Source organism: Setaria italica, chromosome VI (assembly GCF_000263155.2).
Source record: "Setaria italica strain Yugu1 chromosome VI, Setaria_italica_v2.0, whole genome shotgun sequence".
Lineage (NCBI taxonomy): Eukaryota > Viridiplantae > Streptophyta > Magnoliopsida > Poales > Poaceae > Setaria > Setaria italica.
Window position 1 is genome coordinate 23844263 of NC_028455.1, and position 26950 is coordinate 23871212.

The window sequence follows — 26950 nt, forward strand, 5'->3', positions numbered from 1 at the left end:
AGCCGGTGGGCTTGCGTCAGCAAGAGCGGTACGTTCCAGGCGCCAGTGCTGGCAGACCTGGCGCGGTCGACGGTGGCCAGGGCGACGAGGTGGCCGGGGCGGCAGGACGGCGGAGGTGAGGACAGAGCGAAGCAAACGCCGGGTGGAGGCGGCCGGCGACGAAGCGGCGCGCGCGACAGAGGCGGCGACGAGGACGGAGGCGGCAACGAGGCCCCACGATGGAGGCGGCCGGTGGCGACGAGGTCGAGGGGTGCGACGGAGGAGGATCGAGGCGGGCCGGGGCGATGGAGGAGGAGGCGGTCCGGGCGTGGGCGAGGCGGTCGGGCAGCGGGACGACGATGGCTGGGGCAATGGGGTACGACGACGACACCGGCCGGCGAGGAAGGCGGACGAGCGGCGACGGAGCAGGAGCGTGGGATCTTGGCGAAATTTTGGCTAAGTGTAACTGGCGTGGGGGTAGAAGAGGCTACAGTGCCTTTTATCCCCCCTCCCTTTTATCCCAGTTCGTAATGGCACTCGGGACTAAAGGCCCTTTTGTCCCGGGTCCCATTAACAGCCAGGATAAAAGGCCCCCCCTTTTATCCCGGTTGGTGATGGGACCTGGGACAAAAGGGTATGTCCACCTGGCGGGACTAGAAACCTACCCTTTTATCCCGGGTGCCAACACCAACCGGGATAAAAGGCCCCCCCCCTTTTATCCCGGTTGCTAACTGTAACCGAGATAAAAGGGTACGTCCCCGGCGGGAATCGAAAACTACGCTTTTATACCGGTTGCAGTTGTCAACCGGGATAAAAGGGGTGCCTTTTGTCCCAGTTTCAATTGGCACCCGGGATAAAAGGTCCTTTTCCCACACTTTCATCTCCCGCCTGTTTTTTGGAAAAGGATTTTATTTATGTTTTCACTGCATTTCAGAAAGCAAAAACAAAAAACTTCACATATTTTGTACATGCAAAAATATATTTAATTAGCGAGTATATTGACAATAAGTGTGATTTAGTCATTAATTCTATACCAATTCATTTAGCCTCTAAAATATTTATTTTAGTGCATCGCTATGATCAAGAAATTATTCAATTAAATAATTTCAACGCGCAAAAAAATTCATGTATGTATGTGGTTAACATTGTTCATGTTTATCTAATAAATCTTCACCTAATAAATTTAAGAACACATGAAATCATACATAGGGTAAATTAAAAATTGTATCAAGTACTACACAAAGGTCATGTAAATTTAGCGCATTACAATACAACGTTGTAAAATTTCTTCTTCACGAAAGTTCCTTGATCATGATCGTGGCATAAGTACGGAGCCTCTTCTTTGGATAACAGGATGCTTGGATTAACTTCAACTACAAATGGAGGCATGCCATCAAACTGATCATAATCATCTGATTGGTCTGTTTTATCCTCGACTCCCACGATTTTTCTTTTACCTGGAAGAACTATGTGGCACTTTGGCTCCCATGTCTCTTCTGGATTTCTCTTTGGTTTGCTACACATGTCCTTCACATAGAACACCTGATGCACATCATTGGCAAGTACAAATGCGTCATCACTGTATCCAGTCTTGCTCAGATCTACTATTGTCATTCCGTACTGATCTTTGGTTACGGCAGTTAGCTTCACCCAATTGCAAAGAAATAAAGGGATGTACAGCGGTCCGTATTCGAGTTCCCATATCTCCTGTATGAAACCATAATACGAATCCTTGCTATTATTTCTATCTATAGCATCTATGCGGACACCACTATTCTAGTTCGTGCTTTTCTGGTCCTGGACTCTCGTGTAAAATGTATAACCATTTATCTCATAGCCTTGGAATTTCATGATTGTGCTAGCAGGTCCCCTGGCTAACCAAATGAGCTATGGGTGAATCTCAAAGTTACCCATAAGTTATTGGTGCAACCAGGAGGGAAAAGTTTCCATGTGATGACGTGTAAGCCAAGCATCGAATTTGGAGAGGTTTTTCGAAACTACCATCTGTCTGTGCTGCTCGATATACGGAGACACAAAGGATGACTGTTGTAGAACAGTGTAGTGTGCCTTGTCGAACAAATCAGTATCATTGCTGAAATTTGATTTCCTTCCAAGGGTGCCCATTCCCTGGAGCCTCCCCTCGTGGCGTGAAGTTGGAACCCCAATCGAGTCAATTAAATCAATAAAATCAACATAAAACTCGATCACCTCCTCTGTTCCATATCCCTTGGCGATGCTTCCTTCTGGACGGGCACGATTAAGAACATAGTTTTTTAGGACTACCATGAACCTCTCAAACAGCCACATATTGTGCAGGTATACAGGTCCGAGAATACCAATCTCTTTTACTAAGTCAACTAGTAAGTGCGTCATAATATTGAAAAAGGATGGTGGAAATAACAACTCAAAACTGACAAGACATTGCACCACATCGTTCTGTAGCTTTGATAGCTTGGATGGATCGATTGCCTTCTGTGAAATAGCATTGAGAAATGTGCATAGCTTTACAAGCGGCAACCGGACATTTTCTGGTAGAACACCCCTCAGTGCAACTGGAAGCAACTGGGTCATCAACATGTGGCAGTCATGGGCCTTGAGATTTGTAAACTTTTTTTATTTCATATTTCTTATTCCCTTTATATTTGAGGAGTACCCAGACGGGACCTTCATACTATTCAAGCATTCAAACATGCTATCCTTCTCTTCCTTGCTGAGAGTGTAACTGGCAGGACGTAAGTAGTGCTGTCCATTATCTCTCTTTTCCGGATGTAGGTCATCTCATTGCCCCATGACTTTCAGGTCCTGTCGTGCTTCCAATGTATCTTTCGAGGTCCCATAAACACCCATGAAGCCTAGCACGTTCACGCAAAGATTCTTCGTCAGGTGCATCACGTCTATTGTGTTGCGAACCTCTAGGATTTTCCAATAAGGTAGCTCCCAAAATATTGACTTTTTCTTCCACATGGGTGCATGTCTGTTGTCGTTGTTCGGAACAGGTTGGCTACCATGACCCTTTCCAAAGACTACACTTACATCCTTCATCATCTCGAAGACACGCTTTCCATTACGCTGTGAAGATTTTTTACGATGGTCTGGCGCCCCTTGTAAATGCATCCCGCTCTTTCTCAGCTGGTGGTGAGCAGGGAGAAATTGACGATGACCCATATAGATGACCTTCTTACAGTGCTTCAAATACATGCTGTCTGTGTCGTCTAAACAGTGGGTGCATGGCCGATATCCCTTATTTGTCTATCCCGAAAGGTTACTCAGTGCAGGCCAATCATTGATGGTTACGAACAACAATGCTCGTAGAATAAAGATCTCTTATCTATCCCCATCCCACACACGTACACCTACTTCCTTCCAGAGCTGTAAAAGGTCATCAACTAACGGTCTTAGTTACACGTCAATGTCGTTGCCGGGTTTTTTTGGGCCTTGGATAAGCACCGGCATCATAATGAACTACCGCTTCATGCACAGCCAAGGAGAAAGGTTGAACATACATAGGGTCATAAGCCAAGTACTATGGCCACTACTCAACTCACTGAATGGATTGAATCCATCAGTACTTAAACCAAACCTTATGTTCCTTGCTTCACTTTCAAAGTCCGGGAATGCTCTATCAATTGATCTCCACTGGGCCCCATCTGCGGGGTGTCTCAGCATCTCATCTTCCATATGTTCTTCTTTGTGCCATCGCATCAACTTAGCATTCACCTTATTCCTGAACAAGCGCTTCAAGCATGGTATTATAGGGAAATACCACATCACCTTCGTGGGAACTCTCTTCTTGGGAGACTGCCCCTCGACATCACCAGGATCATCTTGCCTGATCTTATACCGCAGCGCTTCGCAGACGGGACAAGCATCCAATTTCTCGTATTCATCACCACGATAGAGGATACAGTCATTAGGGCATGCGTGTATCTTCTGAATATCCAATCCGAGAGGGCAAATAATCTGTTTAGATTCATATGTTGTGGACGGTAATTCATTATTCTCGGGAAAAATCTTCTTGACAATGTTCAACATCCCCTGAAATGCCTTATCGGACACAGCATTTTTTGCCTTCCATTGCACAAATTCTAGTGTCGTACCTAGTTTTTTATGGCCCTGCTGGCAATCTGGGTACAACAATTTTTGGTGATCATCTATCATGCGCTGCAACTTTACTGCTTCCTCCTCAGTTTCGCAATCTCTGTGTGCATCTCGTATCACCTGACCAAGGTCATCAGTAGGGCTATTTTCTGCAAACTCATCTTCATCAGCCTCGCCCATTGTAGTATCTTCTTGACCTGCAACCTAGTCTGAAATGCTTTCATCTTACTCCTCCTCCTCGCCATCTTCCATTCCAACCCCTCTTCACCGTGCTTGGTCCAAATAAAATAGTTAGGCATGCAACTGTATTCAGTAGCAGAAGCCATCTATGTACAAAAATTATTACCTTAGCACTGCATAAGTTGTTGAACTTGAACACCGTGATCATCTTGCGAGCATGTCCTCAACTGGGCGGCACCGCACTTCGTCATGAAAGAGGTTCGATTCTACGGAAAAGGGGGCACGGTCACGATGTCCGTATCCACTCTTTCTCGTAGAATCGAACCTCCTTCTTGACATACGTTGCTGCTCGGCGGAGAACATCCTCGCAGAGATGAACACGGTATGCAAGTTCAACAAGTATGGATTTGAAAAACCTTATTGAATTTGATAAGATAAACCGTCTAGACAAGGTAGCATCATTCTTAAACCACTGCAAGAATACATACTATATATGACACATCAATCTCCCTCACATTCTAGCTCAAAATACCTCTCCATTTTCTACTTCATCACATTCTATCAATTAATCTTTCCATCTCCAAAGCATAAATCAAAGCATAACACGAGGATGAAGTATCAAACCTTCACAACACTTGTGTTGGCTGAGTGAAATTCCCACGAAAATGAGGGAAAAAACTTCGGGCAGTACCTCCCTTGCTTCAGCACCACCGGAGAGTAGGTGAAGCTTAGCTCTCTGTCTATGTGCTGGACTGGCTTGGGCTGGAGGAGGAAGAAAGGCCTCTGTCTTGGTATATAATGGGAATGAGTTTTTATCCCGGTTAAAAACTCCAACCGAGACAAAAAGGAACACCTTTTGTCCCGGTTGAAAGTTTAGTCCCGGTTGGAGCCTCCAACCGGGACTAAACTTTTTGTCCCACCTTTTTATCCCAGTTGAAGCCTCCAACCGGGACAAAAGGGTGCCGCCACCGACGTCCCAGAACTAGCCGTTGCAACCAGGACTAGACTAACTCTCCCCTCCATTTTTGCCTACCGTGGCGCACCCCTTTTGTCCCGGACCAACTTTAAACCGGGACAAAAGGGGGCGCATCGGAAGCCAATTCTCTACTAGTGATCCTTAATCATTCCATTATATATTATTTACAAATATATATATATTTATATATGGAACATCTCAGCATGGTCTCTTAATAATAAATTAGTTTTTCCCCAACCCAACAATATGTAGCCCAATTAAGCTAGTATATTGGCTACTAGCGAATGTCCTACAAAAAGGTTTCAATAGATAATCATATAAAAAAAATGTTTACCTTTCCACGTTTGAAGATGCACAAATCAATAAAACCACAAAATTATCCTGTTACAAATATAAATCACATATGTGACAGGTATTGTCAAAGGCCGTTACAAAGTATTTAGTGTAACGTTCTTTGTTGTGACACGTTACCTTTAGTTGGTTAAAGGTAATAGGCGATATTCTGGCCGGGGCCGTGTACTGTCCTCGAGGCCTTATAACGACCATTACTGCCATACTTGGTGCTTGTTTGGGCGTGGAAGAGTATTGGAGTCGAATGGGAGGGATTGGAGGGAAAATTACTTCATTTTTTTGACTCAATCCCCTTCATTCCACCCCCGTACTCCGCTATCCAAACAAGGCCTTACGTGTAATGTGAGCCGTGGGGCCGTTACCTATCCCACGTTACTGGGCATGGCAGGGCCAGAAAGCTTGGGTGCTTTTTTATAAGTAAAAGGTTGCTGGACTCTACATTTAGAACTCAATATTGTACTTTAATTTGATTACCTCTAGACACACCGATCTCATAGAAACAAAAAGGACAGAAAAATAGTGATCATCATATATATTCATGTCAGGGCCACAAAGTAAAGACATATATCAACTGCCGCTCATTCATATATACTCCTAGCTCCAACTTCAGTCTCAACTCTCAAGAAGAACTTCCCACACTTATCAAGTTGGTTAGATGTTTCTGATGCATAGGTATGAGAAGCATCGAGAATTATACTATCTGTTCAAACTTCGTGGCACGTAAGTGCCACTAAAAATATTGCAATCTTTACTAGTAGCGGGATATTAGTGTAGTGTGAGTGCCACTAAAAATATTGCAATCTTGCATCTGCTCTCACTGTTCGATGCTGCTATTGCCTACATTGTCGGGGTGATTTGGTTTATTGCCTTTGGCGACCTTCATTATCTATCTGATGTTCTTGGCACCCACTGCACGAGTACCAAATCTATATCTTGATTGCACGGTCTTCGCATGGTACTATAAAAACTATAGTGTATAGAACGATACACCTGTGTGGAATTCCCCTGTATTGCTCAGTTAAAATGGAAACCATCAAATTCCCCTGTGTGGAATGATCTATTGAAAATAAAAGATTATTATTTGAAGGGAAGACGAATGCTAATAGGCAAAGGTGATTGCACTGACTTTTGGCAAGACATATGGTGTGGGCATACAACTAACATTCAAAGAAAAATTCCATGATCTGTTTGAAATTTGTAATGAACGAGTAATGACAGTAAGAGAAATGGCCCTGAGAGGGTGGAGATTGACTCTTAGAAGATGGCTTGACAGCTAGAGAAGTCTCATTTAGTACCGGTGCTCAGCTCAACCCCCTTTAGTACCGGTTTCCTAACCAGTACTGCTAAGCGGTACTAAAGAGGTCCTTTAGTACCGGGTCAAATAACCGTAAGTAAATTATTTTTCACCCAAAAAATAAAGAAAAAATTTGACAAACACCCGGGAGCCACCCCACACACTCGAACCCACGACCTCTAGCCTCACGCGAGGCTTCCTTACCATCTCACCTACACATCACATGTGATGGAGTTGGATATATTTTCATTTTGAAGTAACTCGTGGAAAGACTTTTAGTACCGGGTTGTATGACCACCTTTTAGTACCGGGCAATATTGCGACCCGGTACTAAAGCCACGAGGACCTTTAGTATCGGGTAATAACACCACCCGGTACTAAAAGGTTTAGTACCGGGTGGTGTTACAACCAGTACTAAAGGTCCTTCGGGGACACCAAATTTAGACCTGGTACTAATGTTAGCATTAGTACCAGGTCAAAAGATGACCGGTACAAAGGCATGGATGAAATGTCGTTTAATCAATGTATGAACATTTGTGCTCCAGTGATGTGGGTCTGCCCTAAAATCAAATCTGGAGAGCAAAACTTCCCTTGAAAATAAAAAATTTTATGTGGCTTTTGTCTGCCAGGATTCTATTCTAGCAAAAGAGAATTTGGTGAAGTGAAATTGGTCTGGGACTTTAGATGTCCCTTTTGTCTAGAAAATGAAACAACTTTGCATCTTATGTTTCACTGTTCACTGACAAAATATGTCTGGAATCTGGTCGCTTTGATAGTGGGTGCTGACTGCAGACCCAATTCTTTAGAACAATTTTGGATATGGAGTAAGTTATTTTTACCTAATGGGAAACAATTTCATTTACCTGGCCTTGCAGCAATCTGCTGGGAAATATGGCTAGCGAGAAATAATCTGTGTTTTGAAGGAAAACTAACTAGATCACCTACTGAGATTATATGTTCAGCTAGTTCTTTTCTTACATATTGGGCAGGTCTACAGAATGAAGCCGATCAGAAGTTGCTGGGAGAAGGGGCAGAAGCGCTCAAGAAGACGGCCCTGCAATTCCATCCACATGAAGCTCCTCGCGACGATGGAGGGATGGTGCTTCTTCAGTAATCAATTTGCGACAACCTATGGCTGATTGTTAGAAGAAGACTGCTTTAGCCACCAGTTATCTTGTCGATCTGTCAATTGTGATGCAAAACTCCATCTGGAGCTACTGTTTTTTTTTATTTGGTTGGTAGGAAAGGCTGGAAAGACTGATGGCCTTTTGTGCGTCAGTTCTGGTCAGTGGTGAGTCTTACAGTAGATGGCTTAAACCTGGTGTTTTCTATTTCAAGACTATTGTAATTTAATTTGTTGCCTACTAGTAATGAAATTCGGGCTCGCCCATAGTGAAAAAAAGAAAAAAAGAACCATACACCTGCCGTTCGACAAGGGTACTGAACATTTTTTTTTTCTCTTGAGTGGTGATGTGTAACTAGCTAGGCAAGCAGCATCATTTATAAGATTCCAAAAATGTTTGTTCACTATTTGTTCACTTTTCTTTGTAACAGGCCAGCGTCATTATTGTTTTAATTTTACACATTCGCTACTAGCAAATGTCCTACAAAAATGTTTCATTAGATAATAAAATAAAAAAAATATTTTGGCTTCCCAAGTTTGAAGATGCATACACAAAATTATCCTGTGACAAATATGAATCACATATGTGACGGTTTTATCTTAAAGGACGTTACAAGTATTTAGTGTAACGTTCTTTGTTGTGGCACGTTACGTTTAGTTGGTGAAAGGTAATAGGCGACATTCTAGCCGGGGCCGGATAATGTCATCGAGGCCTTGTAACGACTATTACTGCTTATAGCTAACATGTGTCTTGCACCTGCTCTCACTGTTCGATGCCCCTACTGCGGTACTACCTACATAGACGGGGTGAATTGATTGCCTTTGGTGACCTTCATTATCTATATATCTGCTGTTCTTGGCACCCACTTCACGAGTATCAAATCTATAACTTGATTCCCGCGGTCTTCGCGTGGTACCAAAAAAACTATAGTGTATAGAACGATACACCTGCCGTTCGACAAGGGTACTGAAACATTATTTTTTTAAAAAAGGTACTGAAACATTATTTATCCTGATTGGTGATGTGTAACTAGCTAAGCAAGCAGCATCATTTATAAGATTCCAAAAGCGTTACACGTATTAACGAAGTACTCCTGAAGATCTCCTTATTGGGACCACGGTAAGTATGGTTATGATTACTTTTGGTTGAGAAAGTGTGTGCTCAAAATATTTCTATCCGTCACTCAGGTGAATTAGAGGCTCCCGTCACTTAATTTCTGATCCATCCGATCACCATCCGACGTCTTAGGTTCATCTTCCACCTCCCATTCCCCCATCTAAAAATAGGTGCGCTTCTTCGCTACTTGCCGCCCACTCGCCCTCGTGCCTCCACCCTCGCCGCAGGTGGGTTAGGGTCACGCAGAGCTCCGGTTGCACCCTAGGCTGCTCGCAGCGGTTGCCTTCCTGCCCCTCCCGCCACCACCTCCCACCACCGCCATCGCCATCGTTCCCCACCCCCGCCCAACTGGCCTCCTCCACTGCTCGGCCAGCGGTGCCACCGCCGCGGCGCCTCACCATCACGCGCTCGCCACCTCCACCAGGCCAGCCTACCACCGGCGACCTCCCTCTATGGGCGGCATATTCCAGTGAACACCTAACCCCGAAACCTAAATCCCTAACCCCGAACCCTAATTTCTCGCCAGAGATACTCGCTGGAGCTCAATTCCAGCCCTCGGACGAGTTCAAAAAAATTTGAGTGAGGAATGGCTCCAAATCACTTGGGTGAGTGATAGATTTTCCTAAATATTTACAACAGTTTTCCAGTGAAATCACTCATCATTTACATATATAAATATGTATAAAAATATAAAATGAAACATCTCTACATGGTCTCTCAATAGTACAACAGTTTCCCCCCACACAATATGTAGCCCATAATCTAGTACGGAGTATGAAAATATTCATCACTATTTCTAATCTCTTTGTTATTATCTTTTCACTTTTTTTCTTTGTGATAACAGGCAAGCCTCATTATTTTTTTATCTTATACATTGTCTACAAAATATCAGCCTACAAAAAGGTTCTTTAGAAATTTAAACAAACAAAAATTTCTTGGCCTCTGAATCTTTAAGATACATAAAATACTCAAAACCACATTACGTTGCGCGCTACTTGTGCTTGCATAGCAGCTCACAGCTTGTCACACTGCGTGGGCGCGTAGGAGAACTTCCGTTCGGCCAGGTCGTAGAGCACGTGCATGTTCTGCTGCTGGACGTTGCCGATGACGGAGGGGGCGCCCTCGAACGGCGTCTGCACCACCGCCAGGCACATCATCCCGGGGCTCGGCTCCTGGAAGTAGTTGTCCCGCGGGAGCACCATCTCGGCGCCACCGTCGAAGTGCAGGACCAGCGGCGGCGCCTGCACGGCGTCCATGGACATGCCCTTGGGCAGCTCGAAGCAGAGCGGGTAGTCGTCGACGGTCTTGTTCGCCGCCGGCAGCTTCACCCCTTCCATCACGGCCTTCTTCAGCTCCTCGAATGCCGGCGTGACGAGGTACGCCAACGTCGTCGCCGAGTCGACGGCCGTGCCGCCGGTGCCGTCGGGCTTCAGCGCCAGGCTCTCCGCCGGCACGTCGAGCCGCTTGCTCCCCAGGGAGATCCCCACCATCGGCACGTAGTAGTACATGTCCTCGATCGGGTTCTTCAGCAGGGGCACCGTCTGGACCTTCCCCGTGGTCTTGTACTTGGCGAGGTCGGCCATGGCGCCGAACATCACCGGGCTGGTCTTGCGATCGCCGAAGGGGGTGAGGCAGTAAGAGAATTTCTGGATGGAGAGCTGCTTCAGCATCGACAATGGCCCCGGGGAGAGGCCGAGGATGCCGGAGGCGCCGGCGATGGTGCCGTTGGTGAGCTTGCCACAGCCGAAGGTGAGGTTGACAGCGGCATCGCGTTTCTCGCCGAAGGTGAAGGTCTCGGTGGCGAGGACGCCGGTCGCCGTCAGCACGCCGTAGTCGTTCTCGTAGACGCACCTCTTGTCGGTGCAGTTCTTGCTGGTGAAGGCGCCCTGCTCGCAATGCTTGCTGCTGCAGGGGAGGAGGGAGAAGGACCGCGACCGGGAGGGGTCGTAGACGGGCTCCTCCTGCAGCGCCGTGGGGCCCACCAGGCTGCACTGCGTCCAGAAGAGGTCGCTGCCCATGTCCAGGATCACCTTGCTCGGCTGCGGCGGCGTGCCGATACCGACGGTCAGAGCGTGGCCCTGGTGGGTGTAGGGGGTGACCGTCACGTCGGCCGCCGTGATGTCGCCGCCGGCGTCCTTGCCGAGGGCCTTGGCGAGCTTGGCCGCGTTCTTCTCGTGCCGGGCCTTGCTCTCGATGGCGGCGCGGCGCCACAAGTTGTGGCGGGAAACGCTGCCACCGGAGAACGGGCCGTCGGTGTCGAAGCGGAAGTCGAAGTGGAAGATGGCCAGGGCCGGGGCGGCTGTCGCGGCGACGGCGAGGAAGAGGAGCAGGAGGCGGTGGAGGTGGCCCGCCATGGCCATGCTTCGGATCCACTCAGTTGGTTGATGTTCAGAGTTTCACCGTGGTTGGTGTGCATTCATATGTATAAATTGTTTCCCTTAAGGGCTGCAAATGCGATTGCAGCCGCACAATGCCTTTGTCAACAATTAGCTAATCCTAGATATTCTCTGTGGTGACCGGATTCTTCGAAAACAGGGTCGATTTATCAGTTTCATGCCCAAATAGAAAATCTTACATGCATTTGGAGTAACAGGGATCCACACGGCCAGAGCCAACCACATGGCATGCTTTCACTATTAGTGGTTACCAAGCAAAACAACTGCATGTGCATGCATATACAATGTAGGGTTTCATACATGCATCATTCTCTCCTTTTCAAAAAAAAAATATATGCATCATTCTCTTCTTATCTTAGATAAATCTCTTGGGTCCCGTTTGGGTCCCTTCATTTTGAAGGAATTGGAATCTATTTAATGGAGTGGGTTAATTTATGTTGGAATGTGGCATTCCACAACTTTCTAAAGTTTAGATATAAGCCTATCTTAAATTCATGGGGTGGGAGATGGAAATTGATTCTATAGATTATGGTTATTAGAATGGAATTCAATTCTTATAGCACGCTCTTGGACTCGTTTCTCTATAGTAGAAGGGCAGCATATAAGTATCTCTCCCATATCACCAACTATAATATACAACTATATTCCACATACAATTATATTAGCTTAATTAATTTATATCTAAATTATGATTATTAGGATGGAATTCAATTCCAATGATCCAAACGGGGCCTTGATGAATTTGGCAGTGATACATGGATTATTCACCCCCGAGTAGTAAGGTGGAAGCTCTCATGTGCCCAAAACCTCATGAGCCCACATCCATTATTATGAGGATGAGAGTCGAGCTATTCATATTGTTGCCTGGCTGTTCGGCTCGGCTGCATGCCATTTGCGTCGAGTAATAGCAAAACAAGAGTATGGTCGTTGCAAGAAGATATAGGACTGAAAGATCGTGGGACGGTAATAATTGGGAGGTGATGTGGCTGCACTAGAGAAAGGGAGATATAGCAGTTGGTAACACTTACTGGCTTCTACTTTTATAAACATATGGTTATAACCCGAGTTGATGTCATTGTTTAATTATTTGAATATAAAATCATTTGTAATTTCTCTTAATTCCACGAAATTTGAATCCGAGTTTTCAGTTTAGACAACACTTAATATTAAAAACTAAAAATGTTATTAATGCTCATCAATCATCATCTGTATCCTCAGCAGCTTTACAAATATTGCTGGACTCATTAATCCATCATAATCTCTGTAGTTGCTCACTTCATTGGAAATTCAGTTCCCCTTGAGCAATCAGGGTCGTCACTCGACAGCAACAGATGCTTAGCTCATGGTGTAGAAAACTACATAAGTTACACAATCATTCGATCTAGAACAGTCAGAAGGTCTCCATCTTATCTAGTTAAGGAATGCACACTTATATATATGTGCCCATTGGACTGGACTTTGTATCCATACAACCGTGGCATTGGCCGAGTTACACAAATTATTGTGTAATAGTAGAGAGTGCCAATACTAATTCTCATTTTTTTATGTGACTGTGATAGAAATTAAACCTGTTACGTATCACAAAGTCAAACTATGTGCTCATTCAATGGACAACACAATTTAGAAAATACCAAACAGATGGTCACAAATGAGGATATATAAACTCACCATGTTTGAGATTCATGAATAGTAAAGAGCTCTTATCTTCAAGCTATACATCTACATACAGAAATGAGTATGACCATTGAGTATGGGAGGCATTGGGAATCAAGTGACAAGATGTTGAAATGCAAGGATGTTATAGCCAACGCGACTTAGCCCTTCGATTCAGTGAAAGAGTTGTACCTGAGAGTGGGCTGCCCAGCCGCAAAGGGTACCTTGGATGGAGAGTGGTACATTTTTTCCCTTAAAATCATTTCAGAACTTCTATCCATCCTTTATTCTTTCCTTTCTTCATTACCCCTTCTTTCCAATATGATATGAATGAAGGAAATCAAGGCCATTTGATCTAATATTTAATCCTTCTGCAACAAATCTAAAAAGATTTATATTTGTCCGAGGAGTATTACATCCAATCTTTGGAAACAAAGATCCCTGGTGTAAGCTAGTTAAGAAATTCAAAATTTTATTCTCCAAAGGATATAAGGTAACCCAAACTATGTATCCACATGTCTTATTGTGTTCATGTCCCCGTATCATAGCAAGTAGTGTCTTCTATCTTCTAGTAGCAAAAAAAATATTTCTCTCTGTCTATACTCCATAGCAAGTAATATTACTATCTATCATAAAAAATCCAGGAAATGTGCTCATCGAAGGAGCACAAAATAAACAAGGAAAAGGCATCGAGGCCAGTGGTAAGTGAGGACATAAGTTCAGCAAGTTTGACAGGCCAGAATATTTCTAAAGCTCTAGCGGTCTAGCCTCCAATGCAAACTCTGCATCTCCGTATTTTGGGGATGGGAGGCCTCGGGGATCAAGTCGCAAGCTGTTGTCCGTAAATCACCATGCACTACAAGGTTTTGTTCCTAATGCCATGGTTTTCTTAAGCAACAGTTGATTTTCATTGCAATATATAGGGGTTATTGCAACAGTAGTCGATTTTGGTTGCGATAGGGTGACATGTTGCCACCAATTGTGTGGTGTTGCGATATAAATTTTGTTGATTGCAATAAGGTGGATATATCGCAATGAATATATTTGCATTGTGATTACGATGATGTGATTGCAACGCTAGTTGTAATGGTTGCAAATATATATCCATATCGCAACGAATATAAAGCGTTGCTATTACTACTACGTGTGTTGCAAAAGAGTCTATATAATAGCAATGCAAAATGAGTTGTTGTGAAGAGAGTCTTAGATATAGCAACACAAAACTATATTGTTGCAAATGAGTCTTAGATATTGCAACGAGTCTTAGATATAGCAACCAACACCAAAATCGTTACTACACACAAGATGGTATTGCAATGATATTTCTAGGAGTGGCAATAGATGACTTTCTAGGTGGGTCTAATCCCAATTTGGACATCACATATGTAATTTGGCCCATGCGGCAGGCCTTTCTTTCGTGAGGGATTGGACCTTAACCTGATCGATCCAGCCCCTGGTGCTCACGCCGTGTCGTCGCCTCTTCTTCTTCGCGCGACGTTTGCCTCCTCCATCTATCACGAACGCCGAGCTTGCGCCGCCTACTGTCTCACCCATCCTTTGCCCTGTCACCCTGGTTGATCGTAGGAGCGCAAGGAGTCACTTCGCATGAGAACATTCAGCACGATCGATCAGCCTAAGGTACTTCCTTTCAATATATTTTATTTCCTAATGCATTATGAGAGATCAGTCTAAGATATCATCGATCATGTGCACGAAACTTGAGTTCTTTCAATATATTTTATTTCCTAATACGTTATAAATATTGTTTATTTATATGTGTCATCGCATGGCGTACAGAAGCAAAGTTGAGGTTCAACAGCACTTACTTGAAAGAGGGTTTGACAAGGATTTCATAAAACAAAAATGTCATGCTGCTAAAGAAATAGTTGTGGATGGTGATTAGGATTTGAGTGAATAACCAGCTCCTGATCATGATGATGGTGGCTCCGCCAATAATATGCTTTCCTTGCTAATTAGTGGTACTATACATGGAGAAATTGCAGGTGGTAATATTGAGGAGCCAAATGAGTCAGTACTGGAATAAGCACAGAAAGATTTGTACCCGGGTTGAAAGAAGGCCACCAAAGTATCCTTCATTGTTAGGCTATTTCATATTAAGTGCATTTTCGGTATTAGCAACAATGCAATGGAGCAAATACCCTACCTGGCGCACCAACTGTCGGATTTAGTAGCCCGATAGTCCACCAGGGGTTACCCAAATGGTTGATTTGTAGGCAGGGAGGATTGCGAGACCAAGAACTCGAAGGTGATCATGAGAAAACGAAGGTTTAGACACGTTCGGGCCTCCGGAGAGTAATACCCTACGTCCTGTGTTTTGCTAGATTGTAATGCTTTGCACAGGTGCGAAGAATAGATTGGATGAGTTGGGATGCCCTCAGGAGGCGCCCTTGGCCGCCTTATATAGGCTTACGACCTAGGGTTACAAGTTGGTTTGACTCTAATCCTAGTCTATTGTTACATGGAAAGCAATTTGGGTCAGATTACAAAAAGTATCCCACAATATCTAGGCTGATTTGAATCACCCGGCCTCCTTGACTTGTGCTCCAAGTATCTTCACATCCTTGGCCCGCACGTTCTAGTCGGGCGAGCCCACTTGTTAGGACCAGCCAGTATCCTGGTCGTTAGAGACCTATGGGATACCCATATCCCTCAAGCCCCCAAACGATGTGTAGGCGAATAGGAACCTGAGGACATCGCAGCGAAGCTTGAAATGTGGTCGGCTGAAGCTGCGATGGTGTCATAGGGACAGAGAGGCTGCACAGTGCTCAAAAAAGAAGAAAATCCGAGCCAAAACATAGCGAAAGCAAAGCCATACGCGCAGAGCGAAGTCGAGTGCCAAGTTGATGGATAGCGGGCATCCAGTAAGTCGAAGTGAAGGACATGGAGGGCGTCGCAAGACGCACTCCATATGGAGTACCCCTGAGCATTGAAGTGATTAGCATAATCTGTCCAATGGTCAAAAAGGAAGAAAAAAATTAATCCCAGAGGTAGGTCCTAGTGCCCGAGCACAAGGATAGGCGAAGCCACGGAGGCGCGCCAACTCAAAATAGGCGCCTAGCCCCCGAGTACCTGGGCTGGCGGAGCCACGGAGGCACGCCGACCTGAAACAGGCACCCAGTCCACGAGTACGAGGACTGGCAGAGCCATGAAGGCACGCTGACCTAAAATAGGCACCCAACCCCCTAGTACGAGGACTAGCGGAGCCGTGGAAGCACGCTGATCAAAAATAGGCACCCAGCTCCCGAGCGTAAGGACTAGCGGAGCCACAGAGGCATGCCAACAAAAAATTGGTACCCAGCCCCCGAGCGTGAGCGTGAGGACTGGAGAGTCACGAAGCCACGCCGAGTCGCCCCCTGCACCCAGCCTCCAAGCCTGGGAGGTCAGCCTAGTGAAAGGAGGCACACTGAGTCACCTCCTGCCCCAAGCCCCCGAGCCTGGGAGCCGACCGAGTCACGGAAGTACACCGAGTTGTCTCCTACACGAAGCCAGAGAGGTCGGCTAAGCAGCAGGAGGCTCGCCGAGTCGTCTGTGGCACCCAGCCCCCGAGCCTTGGAGCCAGACGAGCCACGAAAGTGCACCGAGTCGCCTCTTGCCCCAAGCCAAACAAGTCAGCCGAGCAGCAAGAGGTTCGCCAAGTCATCTGTGGCGTCCAGCCCTAGAGCTTGGGCACCAGATGAGCCATGGAAGCACGTCGAGTCGCCTCCTGCCTCGAGCCTAGGAGGTTGGCCTAGTGGCAGGAGGCTGGCCGAGTCGTTCGTGGTGCCTAGCCCCCAAGCCTGGGAGCCAGACAAGCCGCGGAAGCACGCCAAGTCACCTCCCGCACCCAGCCAGAGAGGTCGAACGGGCGATAGGAAGCACGTAGAGTAGTTTTTGAGCTGTAAAAAGACAATGCAAATATTATGTAGCATAATGTAGAATATTTAATGATTGAATGACTTAGATGTTTGATTCATTGTAGAAGTAAACTCTTGCGCATCCTGCTCTTGTAGGCCAAGTAATTTCCCCGAGTAGTTAGCCCATTACGTTTCATCACCTGGACCTGCCGGGGTGTTGCCGAGTGGACTCGAGCATGCTTAGCAGGAAGCCACACATGAGGGTCAGGCTTCATGGATTAAGGTATGTGCTACCCGAGTACTTTAGCAACCGTTAAGATGGACGGACAAGCCGCAAAGCAGTCGGAACTGTGCGGAAAAGCACTAGCATGAGCTGGGCACCCGTGGGGTGTAGCCCCCGACCGCCCGTGTAGTGAACGAACCAGGTTGTATAAGCAATCAGGGTGCGACCAAGGTGGTCGGTGAAAGTCACAAAGACACAAAGGAGCTGAGGTGGTCAGCAAAAATTACGAAGGCATGGAGGAGCCGAGGCGTATGTAGGTATACGGAAGCTATAAAATATTTAATTGTAAATAAGACTTAGCTTGATTTGTGGTCGAGTCGGAGAATTAGGGCTTAGAAGCCTTGAGCATGGTCTCGGTCATCGTGGCTGGGAGACATTTGTCGATGAAGCGAACTAGTTGGCATTGCTGAGGAATTCTTGGTCAGGTCCGAGTGGTCAGTACCCACTATGAGTCCATGTGTCCATGGTTGGTCCCACCCCATGACATGTGGACCCACTATGAGTCCATGTGTCATTCCTATTAGCGAAATGACTAACCAAAATAGCTACATGACCAAATGTCAGTTTTGAAGATTGAGCGGTCAAAGAATCCTAAATTTGGAGTTGAATGGTCACGACTCCAATGATAGTTGCATGATCAAAAGTAAACTTCTTCCTTTACATATTCTAGATTCCAGGACCTGCTATTATGAACTATTTTGGATTTGAGATCGGGGTGAGCGAGAAAATCAACTGATATTGGTGCCAAATGCCAATGGCACGCCACCCCAAGTCGAGCTCACACCGTCCAGACTCGGGCATGTTCGTTTTAACTTATAAGCCGGCTGAAAAGCTGAAATGGCCGATTTGTTGTGAGAGAAAAATATTGTTGGTGGCTGATAAGCCGACTGATGAAGCGAACAGTGACTCGAGATCCACCTGCCGTAGAAGCGCAACACACGCTACAAAGTCAAACCAGAAAAGAAACGGAAAATTTTACGGAAGCGTCGAAATACAAAAAAAATCAAAAAGGAAAAACCTGTCTTCGTTCCTAACCCCGCGTTGGCGTCGCGTGGCCTCCTTCCGTTACTCCCCGTCCCACTCCTCCCACCTCTCTCAGATCTCCCAACTCCCCTCCCCTCCCGCCACCGCCCCCCAAACCCTACCCGTCGCCCTCGCCGGATCCGGCCAGACCCGCGATTCCCCGCGCGACGAGGAACAGCAGCGGTGGCTCCCGCGGCGGCGATGAGGAGCTCCATCGCCACCTACCGGGAGAGCCTCTCCCGGCTCGCCGTCGAGGTCGACGACGCCGCGGCCGACGAGGTCCCCGTGCCGTCGGCCCCGGCGGACGCGAGGGGAGGGGACCTCTCCGCCACGCCGCCGTCGTCGGGGAGGCGCCGGCGGTACTCCCGCCCCGGCCCCAGTCCTGGCCCCGGCTCCGACTCTTCCGCTGAGCCCGACGAGGTAACCATCCCCGTCCCCCGCGGCAAAATCCCCTTTTGCGAATTGGTACGACAAGAGGCTCCGGGGCTCCGGGTTCCTTCTTCTTTAGCAGGACCCGAAGCTCTCACCTTTGGCCGCCGATACTATGAACCCCCCAGCCCACACGCATAGCCGGGGCATCAGAGGGCAACTCGCATTGTTAAACTGGCTCTCGAAGAAAAAAGGAGTACTGCATTTGAGTGTGTCCATATCTGGGTTTAGGCCGTCCATACATTTGGATGAAGCCATTCTCTCTCATTACCCATGTGTTGGGGGTGGAAGATAAGCTATTTTCCCTGTCAATCCCACCTAATATGTATGGATTAGAGGGGATTATGAAGTATCCGAACTAAGCCTGGGTGTTGCTAGGGAGGAGGATGAGGGATTGGTACAGGTTAAAGTAGCCATTGCCTCCGATTGATTCGTCGTGCGATTAGTTTGGTTTGAGCTAGGATGCATAGCTTCATGGCCGTAGCTTATAATGTCTTCTCTCTGATTTGGTAGGTTTTCTATTGCTACTTAGCACAGAAATGCTGCAAATCGTGTCAAGTGGTTGTCATTGTAGTTGATTGTTAAAAATTGTAAAAATTGTTAAAAGCAGTGAGAATTGAACTCCTTGCTCACAGCATGCGGTAAAAATGGAGGTGTTTAGTGGTGATCATTTCACAGGCAGTGGCGGACCCAGCTTTTGTTGAAGACTAGGGCCAAAGTCAGTAGCCAAAACTACCACATATATATCACATATGGAGTAATTGGTTTAAATTGAAAATATGCTTGATTATGTGTTTAATTGTGCGATAAACAACAAGTAACACAAAAAAATAAATACCTAAGCATGTTTATCTTCTATCTTTTCTTAGTTAAACATTTTGCTTAATGTAATTCAATCCAGCCTGTCGTAGAGGCCTGGAGGGGAGTTGTTGGACATCACGGAAGAACAGAACTCGAACTAGAACTTAGCGTAGGAAGTAGCTGTAGCCTCGCCGTCTCCCTGTCGGCGTCTGTATCAGGTGGACCCCTGAACGATACAGTTCATGCAGTTACTATTCTATTGAATCCGCCTCTAGTTCTTGTTCAATAATTTCCCTCGAGTTCTTCTGAGTTTTGCTGCGATTCCCAATCTCTTTTACGGGTTCCTCGCACACTTCTCAAGAGTGAAGTGGAGTGGAGCCGTGGAGATGATCTGCTCTGGAGACTGGAGCTGCAGATGGAAGGGGGCTGCACCTGCGCGCCGGCACTGCTGCAGCGCTGCATTTTGTGGGTGGCGCCGGCCGGCTGGCCGGCTGCACGGCCCCTTGGCCCTTGCGGCCTGCTGCGGAGGGATGGAGGAGAGCTGTGTGCCGTGCATGCCTGCGGAAGGGTGCTGGACGGCTGGTGGTGCGGGGGCACCAGGCAGCGGTGCTGTCCCTACTGAGCCAGCGAAGCAAGTCACATCGACATGGGTGCGTGAGTGCGATGCTCAACGCCCAACGGAAGGGGATCGGTGTGGTGTGTGTTGCTGTTGCGTGCCCTGGTCAGTGGACTAGCGTGATGTTTTTGACCAAAACTGAAGGGAGGTACTCGGGATTACTGACCCATGACTAGGGCCATGGCCCTACTGGCCTTAGTCACAGGTCCTCCCCTGTTCACAGGACATATTGCACAGAAGCTATCCCTGGGGACTGGCGTACTATATATGCTGATAGCCATTTTTTTATTAGCTGTCGTTACTACTGAGTATCCAGGTCTCTCCTTATATTAAAGTGCAAAGCGAGCTCTAATTTGGAATGTTTCATGGGGTTCTACTAGACCTAAAAGCAAATCATCTGGTTCCATTTCTGCATGATAAATTTGAAAACAGTGTAATAGTTACAGTTTGAATCGATGTGGTTTCACTTTTCATTACAGATTTCTAAACTCAGGGAGGATATCCAAAAGCTTCAAGCTTCGGAGGCCGAAATAAAGGCATTATCATTCAATTATGCTGCAATGCTAAAGGAAAAAGAGGTATGCCTCCTGTTAAGGTCTCTCTGTTTCTCTCTTTTCTACATATCTGCTTGCCAGACCATTGTTACTGGATACATTGTTTTTAACGCAAAAACTCTATTACACTATTTTAGCACATCATAAAATGGTATTGTATGATTGTATCATTGTAAGATGTCATTAGATACATGGAGAGTTTCTCTGATTTTATATCACTTACAAGCTTCCTTACATGTGATGTGTATGTTTTTATAGGAACAACTGGGAAAACTTCGTGAAGAAAATGGATCTCTTAAGAGAAATTTGGAGAGCTGTAAGGCAGTTTCAGCCAATTCTAATGTAATTGTGTGTTTTATACATTTTCATGGAGATGCTATTTATCATTTATATGTAGTATATGCCACTATGATACATTCTTCAAATCTCACAGGGTACTTTCGAAAGATCACCCAGAGCTCAAAGGAATTCAGTTCAGGAAAATTCATTGAACACCACCAAGCAGAATGGATATGGTGGTGGTTCTTCCCATGGTATCCAGCCAAACGGTCTGCACTCGGTAACAGGACAACCTAAGGTAGTTATAACTGATAAGCAGTTTCATTGCATTGTATTATGTTGTTCTGTAACTTCATTGCTTATGTTTTCTTCACACCCTGATCCTATTTGGAAGTAGGTGACAAGATTCCCTTTGTCCTACATAAGTGTTAAAAAGAAGAATTTTCATCTTATAGATGTTGGTTATTCCATTGAAACTTTGAAAGGCACACTGCATTTAATGTGGAATAACTACTGCTGCTATTTATTGACACCAAATTATGCTACAGGGAAATGTGTTGGAGGAAGAGAGAGCATCCTTTGCTTTGAAGCAGGCTAGTCTTGAAAATGAAATCAAACAATTGAAACAACAACTCAGCAATAAGTCCAAGAAAGAAACTGAAATTGAAAGGAAGCTAGAAGGTATGAGCAAGGTCCAATTTGTTCCATCTTTAAACAGTCAGGAGCCATTATTCAAATTTACTTAGCTTTATTCACCTAAATATTCTGTTTCTGCATTTTAGATGAGAACAAGCGGAATGGATTTCTTCAACAAGAGCTAAATGAACTCAAGATCAACAAAGAGAGGGTATGTTTGTTTTCTTTGAAAGTAAATTCATATGTATCTTGATCCGCAGTCAACAATATGCAAGTTTGGACTCCATGGATATGAAGATCTTTCTTTTATATACTTCTATAGATATCGACTAGCATGGAAGAGCTGCATAAGGAACTGAATGAGAAGAAATTGGAGTTGAGACGTGTGCAAGATGAGTTGAGCAGAAGGGACAAGGAGCACGTATCAGATGGATCATTTCAGAGCCTAAGGAGCATGTTAATGGCTCTACAGAAGGAGAACTCTGACCTAAAGGTCTTAATTGTTTGTACATCTACTGCAGGCTTCTAGCGTTGCTATAATAATAGTGCAAATGGATTCTACGGCAATGATTTTTGACAACAAAGAAGTTTACTTCTGCAGATAGAGAGAGCCAGGCTTGAGGCAGATCTCAAGAGTACGAAGAGTACCTCACAAAAAACTGCCGACGGTACATCAGATAACAAGATCCCTGACTCGGGAAAGGTAGACTCTTGCTCTGATGCTGTGCCTCAGATATATATAATTTGTATGGTAACCAATGTCTCAGGAAGATACATGGGAGATTGTTTGTCTTCTATTCTTTTGGTTCAGTGGGAACACTATTTGTTATTTTGACTTTTTGGAAGTTGATGTAAATTATTAAATCAAGGCCTCGATGATATAAGTTTCTTAATTTTCTGAAATGAATTGTTCTACAATTTTTGCTAGTATAGGAGTCTTCCTAAACTATCAGTACCACTTAGTTTGTCCATTTCACAATTGATTACTTTTTGTTAACTAGGAGTTATGGCCTAAAAATACAATGCTTTGTAGTGCACTGTACCAGTTATTCCACTAAACGGCAAAGAGAATAAGAGTACTGATGTGCTTGTAGTTCAACTGTGAAGGTTAAGGAAGAAATGGAATCGTTGAAAAGAGCACTACAGGATGCTTCCCGTGAGAGAGACAAAGCAGTGCAGGATTTGGCTCGGCTGAAGCAGCATTTGTTAGATAAGGTAGCCATGTATTCTTATCTTGTAATTTTCTTGCATTCTTTCCTACTAGTGATATAAGGAAGAGTATGTCGTCCTTGCTTCATTCCACTTCTGAACACAAGTTATGTGCCATATTTTATGCAAAATGCGATAGCTTTTAAAGGAACAATATGATGTGCAAACTGATGGACAAATCTTTGTTCTTCATTAGGACATGGAGGACCAAGAAAAGATGGATGAAGATAGTAAACTCATTGAAGAATTGCGGGTAATCTGTGAGCAGCAAAGGGCTCATATAATGCAGTTAGAGAGGGCTTTAAAGGTGGAGATAGCAAAGCAGGAGGAGAGCAAAAGGATCATAAACGAAGAGCACCAGAGGTCAAATGAACATGTGGAAGATTTGAAGTCCAAGCTTGCTAGCTGTATGAGTGCACTTGAATCAAAAAATGTGGAGCTGCTAAATCTTCAGACTGCCCTTGGACAGTACTATGCTGAGAGTGAAGCCAAAGTAATTGAATTCTTATTGTATTCCTTGTTTGAAACTTATTAATTTGCAAATTTCCAGATTAATTTTGGTATTCAATATGTATGTAGGAACGGCTTGGAGGTGATTTAGCTGTTGCTAGGGAAGAATTGTCCAAACTATCACAGTCATTAAAGGTAAAACAGAGGCACACTTCATAAATTCTTTAGCAAGCATTACTGACTTCCGTACTTTGATTGCCCCTCTTATTGTTTTATTAGATTCATGAATGCCTAAATATGGTGTGCCCACAAACTTTGATGGTGCCTAATTGACACTGCTAAGACATCCTTTTTATGCAGGTGGCGAATCAAACTATTGAGATCTCAAGAAGAGAGAAGGAAGATATAGCTACCAAACTTCACAAGCAGAGAGGATGTTAACAGATGGGAAGCGCTCCATGCAGAAGCTTGAGGATGATAATTCAAGATTACGACGTGCCCTAGAACAAAGCATGACAACAGTGAATAGGATGTCACTAGATTCAGATAACTCCGTTGACAGGTTGGTAATTATTACATATTCTTCTGTAATGGTTTTAGTGAATCCATGTACGGATGATAGCTGGTTTATAATTATTTGTATGTGTTCTTTGGGGATGACAATTTTTCCCCAATACATGATAAACTGTAAGAGTTCATGACTTCTCTAAATGAGCCCATGGACGAACATTCAATCCCAAACCTTTGTAGGAAAAATAAGAAAAAAATAAGATATCTGAACTGCAAAAACTAGGCCAACAAAGTTTTCCTTTCCTCTTGTTTTCATATTTTTCTCCTTTTCCAAAAAAAAAATAGTTGATGGTCAAAACTTGAGTACTTGACTGCTTGTTAATCTAAAGACCACACCATGCCATCTGCAATTTAACATTCCAAATTTTAATCTTCCTGTTCCATAGCATAGTTCTCTGTTTAGCAAGATATATTTTGTATACATAATGTTTTCTTTTTCTTCCTGCACTTCAATCAGACATACCATTGTATGGTATATGATATATGCAACAGATACACTTATCAAACTTTTGCTTGCAGGCGCATTGTGATTAAATTGCTAGTCACCTACTTCCAACGGAATCACAGTAAAGAGGTGCGTGGCTCATCTAAATCAAATAGTGTCATGTATTTTGAAAATGAAAAAATGTTATCAAATAATATACTAATATCGGGTATTGGCAGGTTCTGGACCTCATGGTTCGCATGCTTGGCTTCTCGGAGGAAGACAAGCAAAGGATTGGCTTTGCACAAAATAATGCTGGTAAGGGTGTTGTACGCGGTGTTTTGGGCCTCCCGGGACGCCTTGTTGGAGGAATTGTTGGTGGTGGTTCATCCGGCAAATCTACCCAAGCATCTCAGGATAGCCAGGTGAGATCTATATGTCCGATACCTTAGTTTGTTCTTTCATATTCCTAATTCTTTCACCTCTGAAGTTCAGCAGACGTTGAGGACCATTAACCTTTATCTTTCCATTATGTTACAACCTGTTGGTTGATATTGGTATCCTCGTGGCATTATGTGCAGTCATTCGCAGACCTATGGGTGGACTTCCTGCTCAAGGAGACGGAAGAAAGGGAGAAACGAGAAGCCTCAGAAGCTGCGAGGCAGTCGCAGGAAGAGAGCCAAACTGCAACTAGTACTAGTAGTTCTTCGAGCATCCCACAACCATCACAGCACCCCTCAAACCTCGCACCTGGCCCTTCCACAACCACAAGGCCACATCTTTTTGGTCGTCCAGACTCTGAATTCTCAACAGTTCCACTTGCATCATCGTCATACTCATCCGTGCCGACTCCATTCTTAAGACCACCTCCAAGATGATTGCAGTCAAGTGTACACTGTACAGTATTGGATTCCTTTTTGTTCCGGGGCTGGTCCCACATCCAAAGGTTAAGCTATTTGTTTCATTCGTTGACAATGCGATGATGATAATAGTTGATTCAAAATTTACCCTCCTGTTTTCCTCCTTGGTTCATGTAAAGAAGCTAATATGTAAATGGACGGTCTCCCACCCTTGACAATGGATGGAGATAGAACCAGAACTGTTGATTATACCATGTATGAGAATCGGAACTCTGTGTAGCAGTGTTGTATCGATATGAATATGAGGGAAAAAAAAGTTCGGCATCCAAGCTGAGTATTGATGTGTGTTTTGCAGTATTGTGTTGTGTTAGGATGAAGGGAGGGAGAACTGTCTTCCCTTTCCCGGACGATGCTAGGATTGTGAAGTCAACAAAATGGCTTGCGCCACCAAAATGAGTACAAAACATTCATTAGAAAAACAAAAATAAGGAGTACAAAACATTCATTAGAAAAACAAAAAATAAGGAAAACAACGGGAATTGAAAGATACTTGGGTTTTAAGTTTTGGTTAACAAAGGTTTCAAAATGTTGCTATCAACCAAGTCGTTGTAGTATAGTGGTGAGTATTTCCGCCTGTCACGCGGACGACCCGGGTTCGATCCCCGGCAACGGCGCATTTTTTTTATTTTTGTGCCCTTTTTTTTTTTGTCTCCCTTCAATACCCATGGATCTCAATGTCACTGCCTTCTTTTTCCTCAGCCTTGTAATCACGTACCGTAAAAATAAAATTAACAATCAGCATACCATGGATCCGATTTGTATATCACCATGGTGCTTTTGGTTTGGCTTCTAAACCTGCTTTTGCTTCAATAAAAGTTAATTTTTTTTTATTTTGTGTCTCTTCAAAACTCATGGATCTCAATGTCACTACCTTCTTTTTATTCCTGTATGAGCATCCTCAGCCCTGTAATCACGTACCGGAAAAACAAAATTAACAATCAGCATACCATGGATCCGATTTATATATTACTATAGGTGCTTTTAGTTTAGTTTCCAAACCTGCTTTTACTTCAGTAAAAATCAAAAATCAAATCAAAGGAGTGAGCTTCCACTCGGGTGCTTCCACAAAAGCAACATTTTTTTATTTCATTTTCCATAGCAAGTTCGGAGTGCTTTTACCGGCTGCGAGTCTTTCAGCAAAATTACCCGCCATGTCACTGGACATGGACATGGACGTACCGTTTCGTACCAGGGTTCCGGCGGAGGTCCGCACCTGCCCGCCGGCGGCGCCCCTCCTCCGCCTCCCATCAAGCCGGCCGCCCCTCTCCGGCGACCACCCCTTCGGGCCCCTCTTCTCCTCCGGGCGCAAGGAGCTTCCTCGCCGGCGCCAGGAGGTCCCCTTCGGCGGCGACCTTCTCTATATCCTTGCTAGCGCCGTCTCCCCTGGCCGCTTTGCACCCCGTCCGCCTCCCCTGCGAGATCTTGCATCCCTGCCTCCCCCGTCTGATCTGCAGGTAATCTCCCTCAACTGCCTTGCGTCAGGTCCAGCACGGTGCACGACGATGCAGCTGCCAATCTCGCGCGCCCTCCCTCAACGGCGAAGATGATGAGGACCGAGGACACCTTCCTCCCTGCAACCCTGCGGGCTTCGTCTCTCTGTTCTCGGCTTTCTCCCTCGAGTGCCACCTCGCCACCGGCCTCCTCGCCAAGCTGGAGCACGGTGAGCCTGCCACAAGATCTGCAGCATGTCGTTCTTGTGCTCGTTCCTGTGTGTTATGTTCAAGTGGATTTCTTA

General features: G+C 45.1%; 2 protein-coding genes and 1 non-coding gene across 3 annotated transcripts; 2 read left to right on the forward strand and 1 right to left on the reverse strand.

The window, feature by feature from the left end:
• Positions 1 to 10013: 10013 nt before the first annotated feature.
• LOC101764933 (aspartic proteinase nepenthesin-1) lies at positions 10014 to 11472 on the reverse strand. Its single transcript, XM_022827751.1, has 2 exons — positions 10600 to 11472; positions 10014 to 10515 (listed from the first exon to the last, which is right to left on the reverse strand). The coding sequence occupies exons 1-2, from the start codon at positions 11470 to 11472 to the stop codon at positions 10132 to 10134; spliced, it is 1257 nt and encodes a 418-aa protein (XP_022683486.1). The 3' UTR covers positions 10014 to 10131.
• A 6899-nt stretch (positions 11473 to 18371) lies between these two features.
• On the forward strand, positions 18372 to 25484 carry LOC101769799 (golgin candidate 4-like). Its single transcript, XM_004973297.3, is given in 16 exon segments — positions 18372 to 18747; positions 20653 to 20751; positions 20986 to 21069; positions 21161 to 21304; positions 21555 to 21687; positions 21789 to 21853; positions 21965 to 22135; positions 22244 to 22345; positions 22750 to 22857; positions 23048 to 23344; positions 23431 to 23496; positions 23662 to 23719; positions 23722 to 23863; positions 24391 to 24445; positions 24535 to 24720; positions 24877 to 25484. Coding segments are annotated over 16 exon segments (2226 nt in total). The 5' UTR covers positions 18372 to 18528; the 3' UTR covers positions 25174 to 25484.
• A 273-nt stretch (positions 25485 to 25757) lies between these two features.
• On the forward strand, positions 25758 to 25829 carry TRNAD-GUC. The gene has a single exon. It is a non-coding gene; the product is annotated as a tRNA-Asp (tRNA).
• The last annotated feature ends 1121 nt before the right edge of the window (positions 25830 to 26950 follow it).

Bases quoted from the DNA above. Each gene is read 5' to 3' on its own strand.
- LOC101764933 (XM_022827751.1), bottom strand. From the start codon at position 11,472: ATGGCGGGCCACCTCCACCGCCTCCTGCTCCTCTTCCTCGCCGTCGCC. The intron at 10,516-10,599 runs ATCTCCCTGGGG...ACGGCCGTCGAC, and splicing joins ACTACGTGCCGATGGTGGGG to TCGGCGACGACGTTGGCGTA.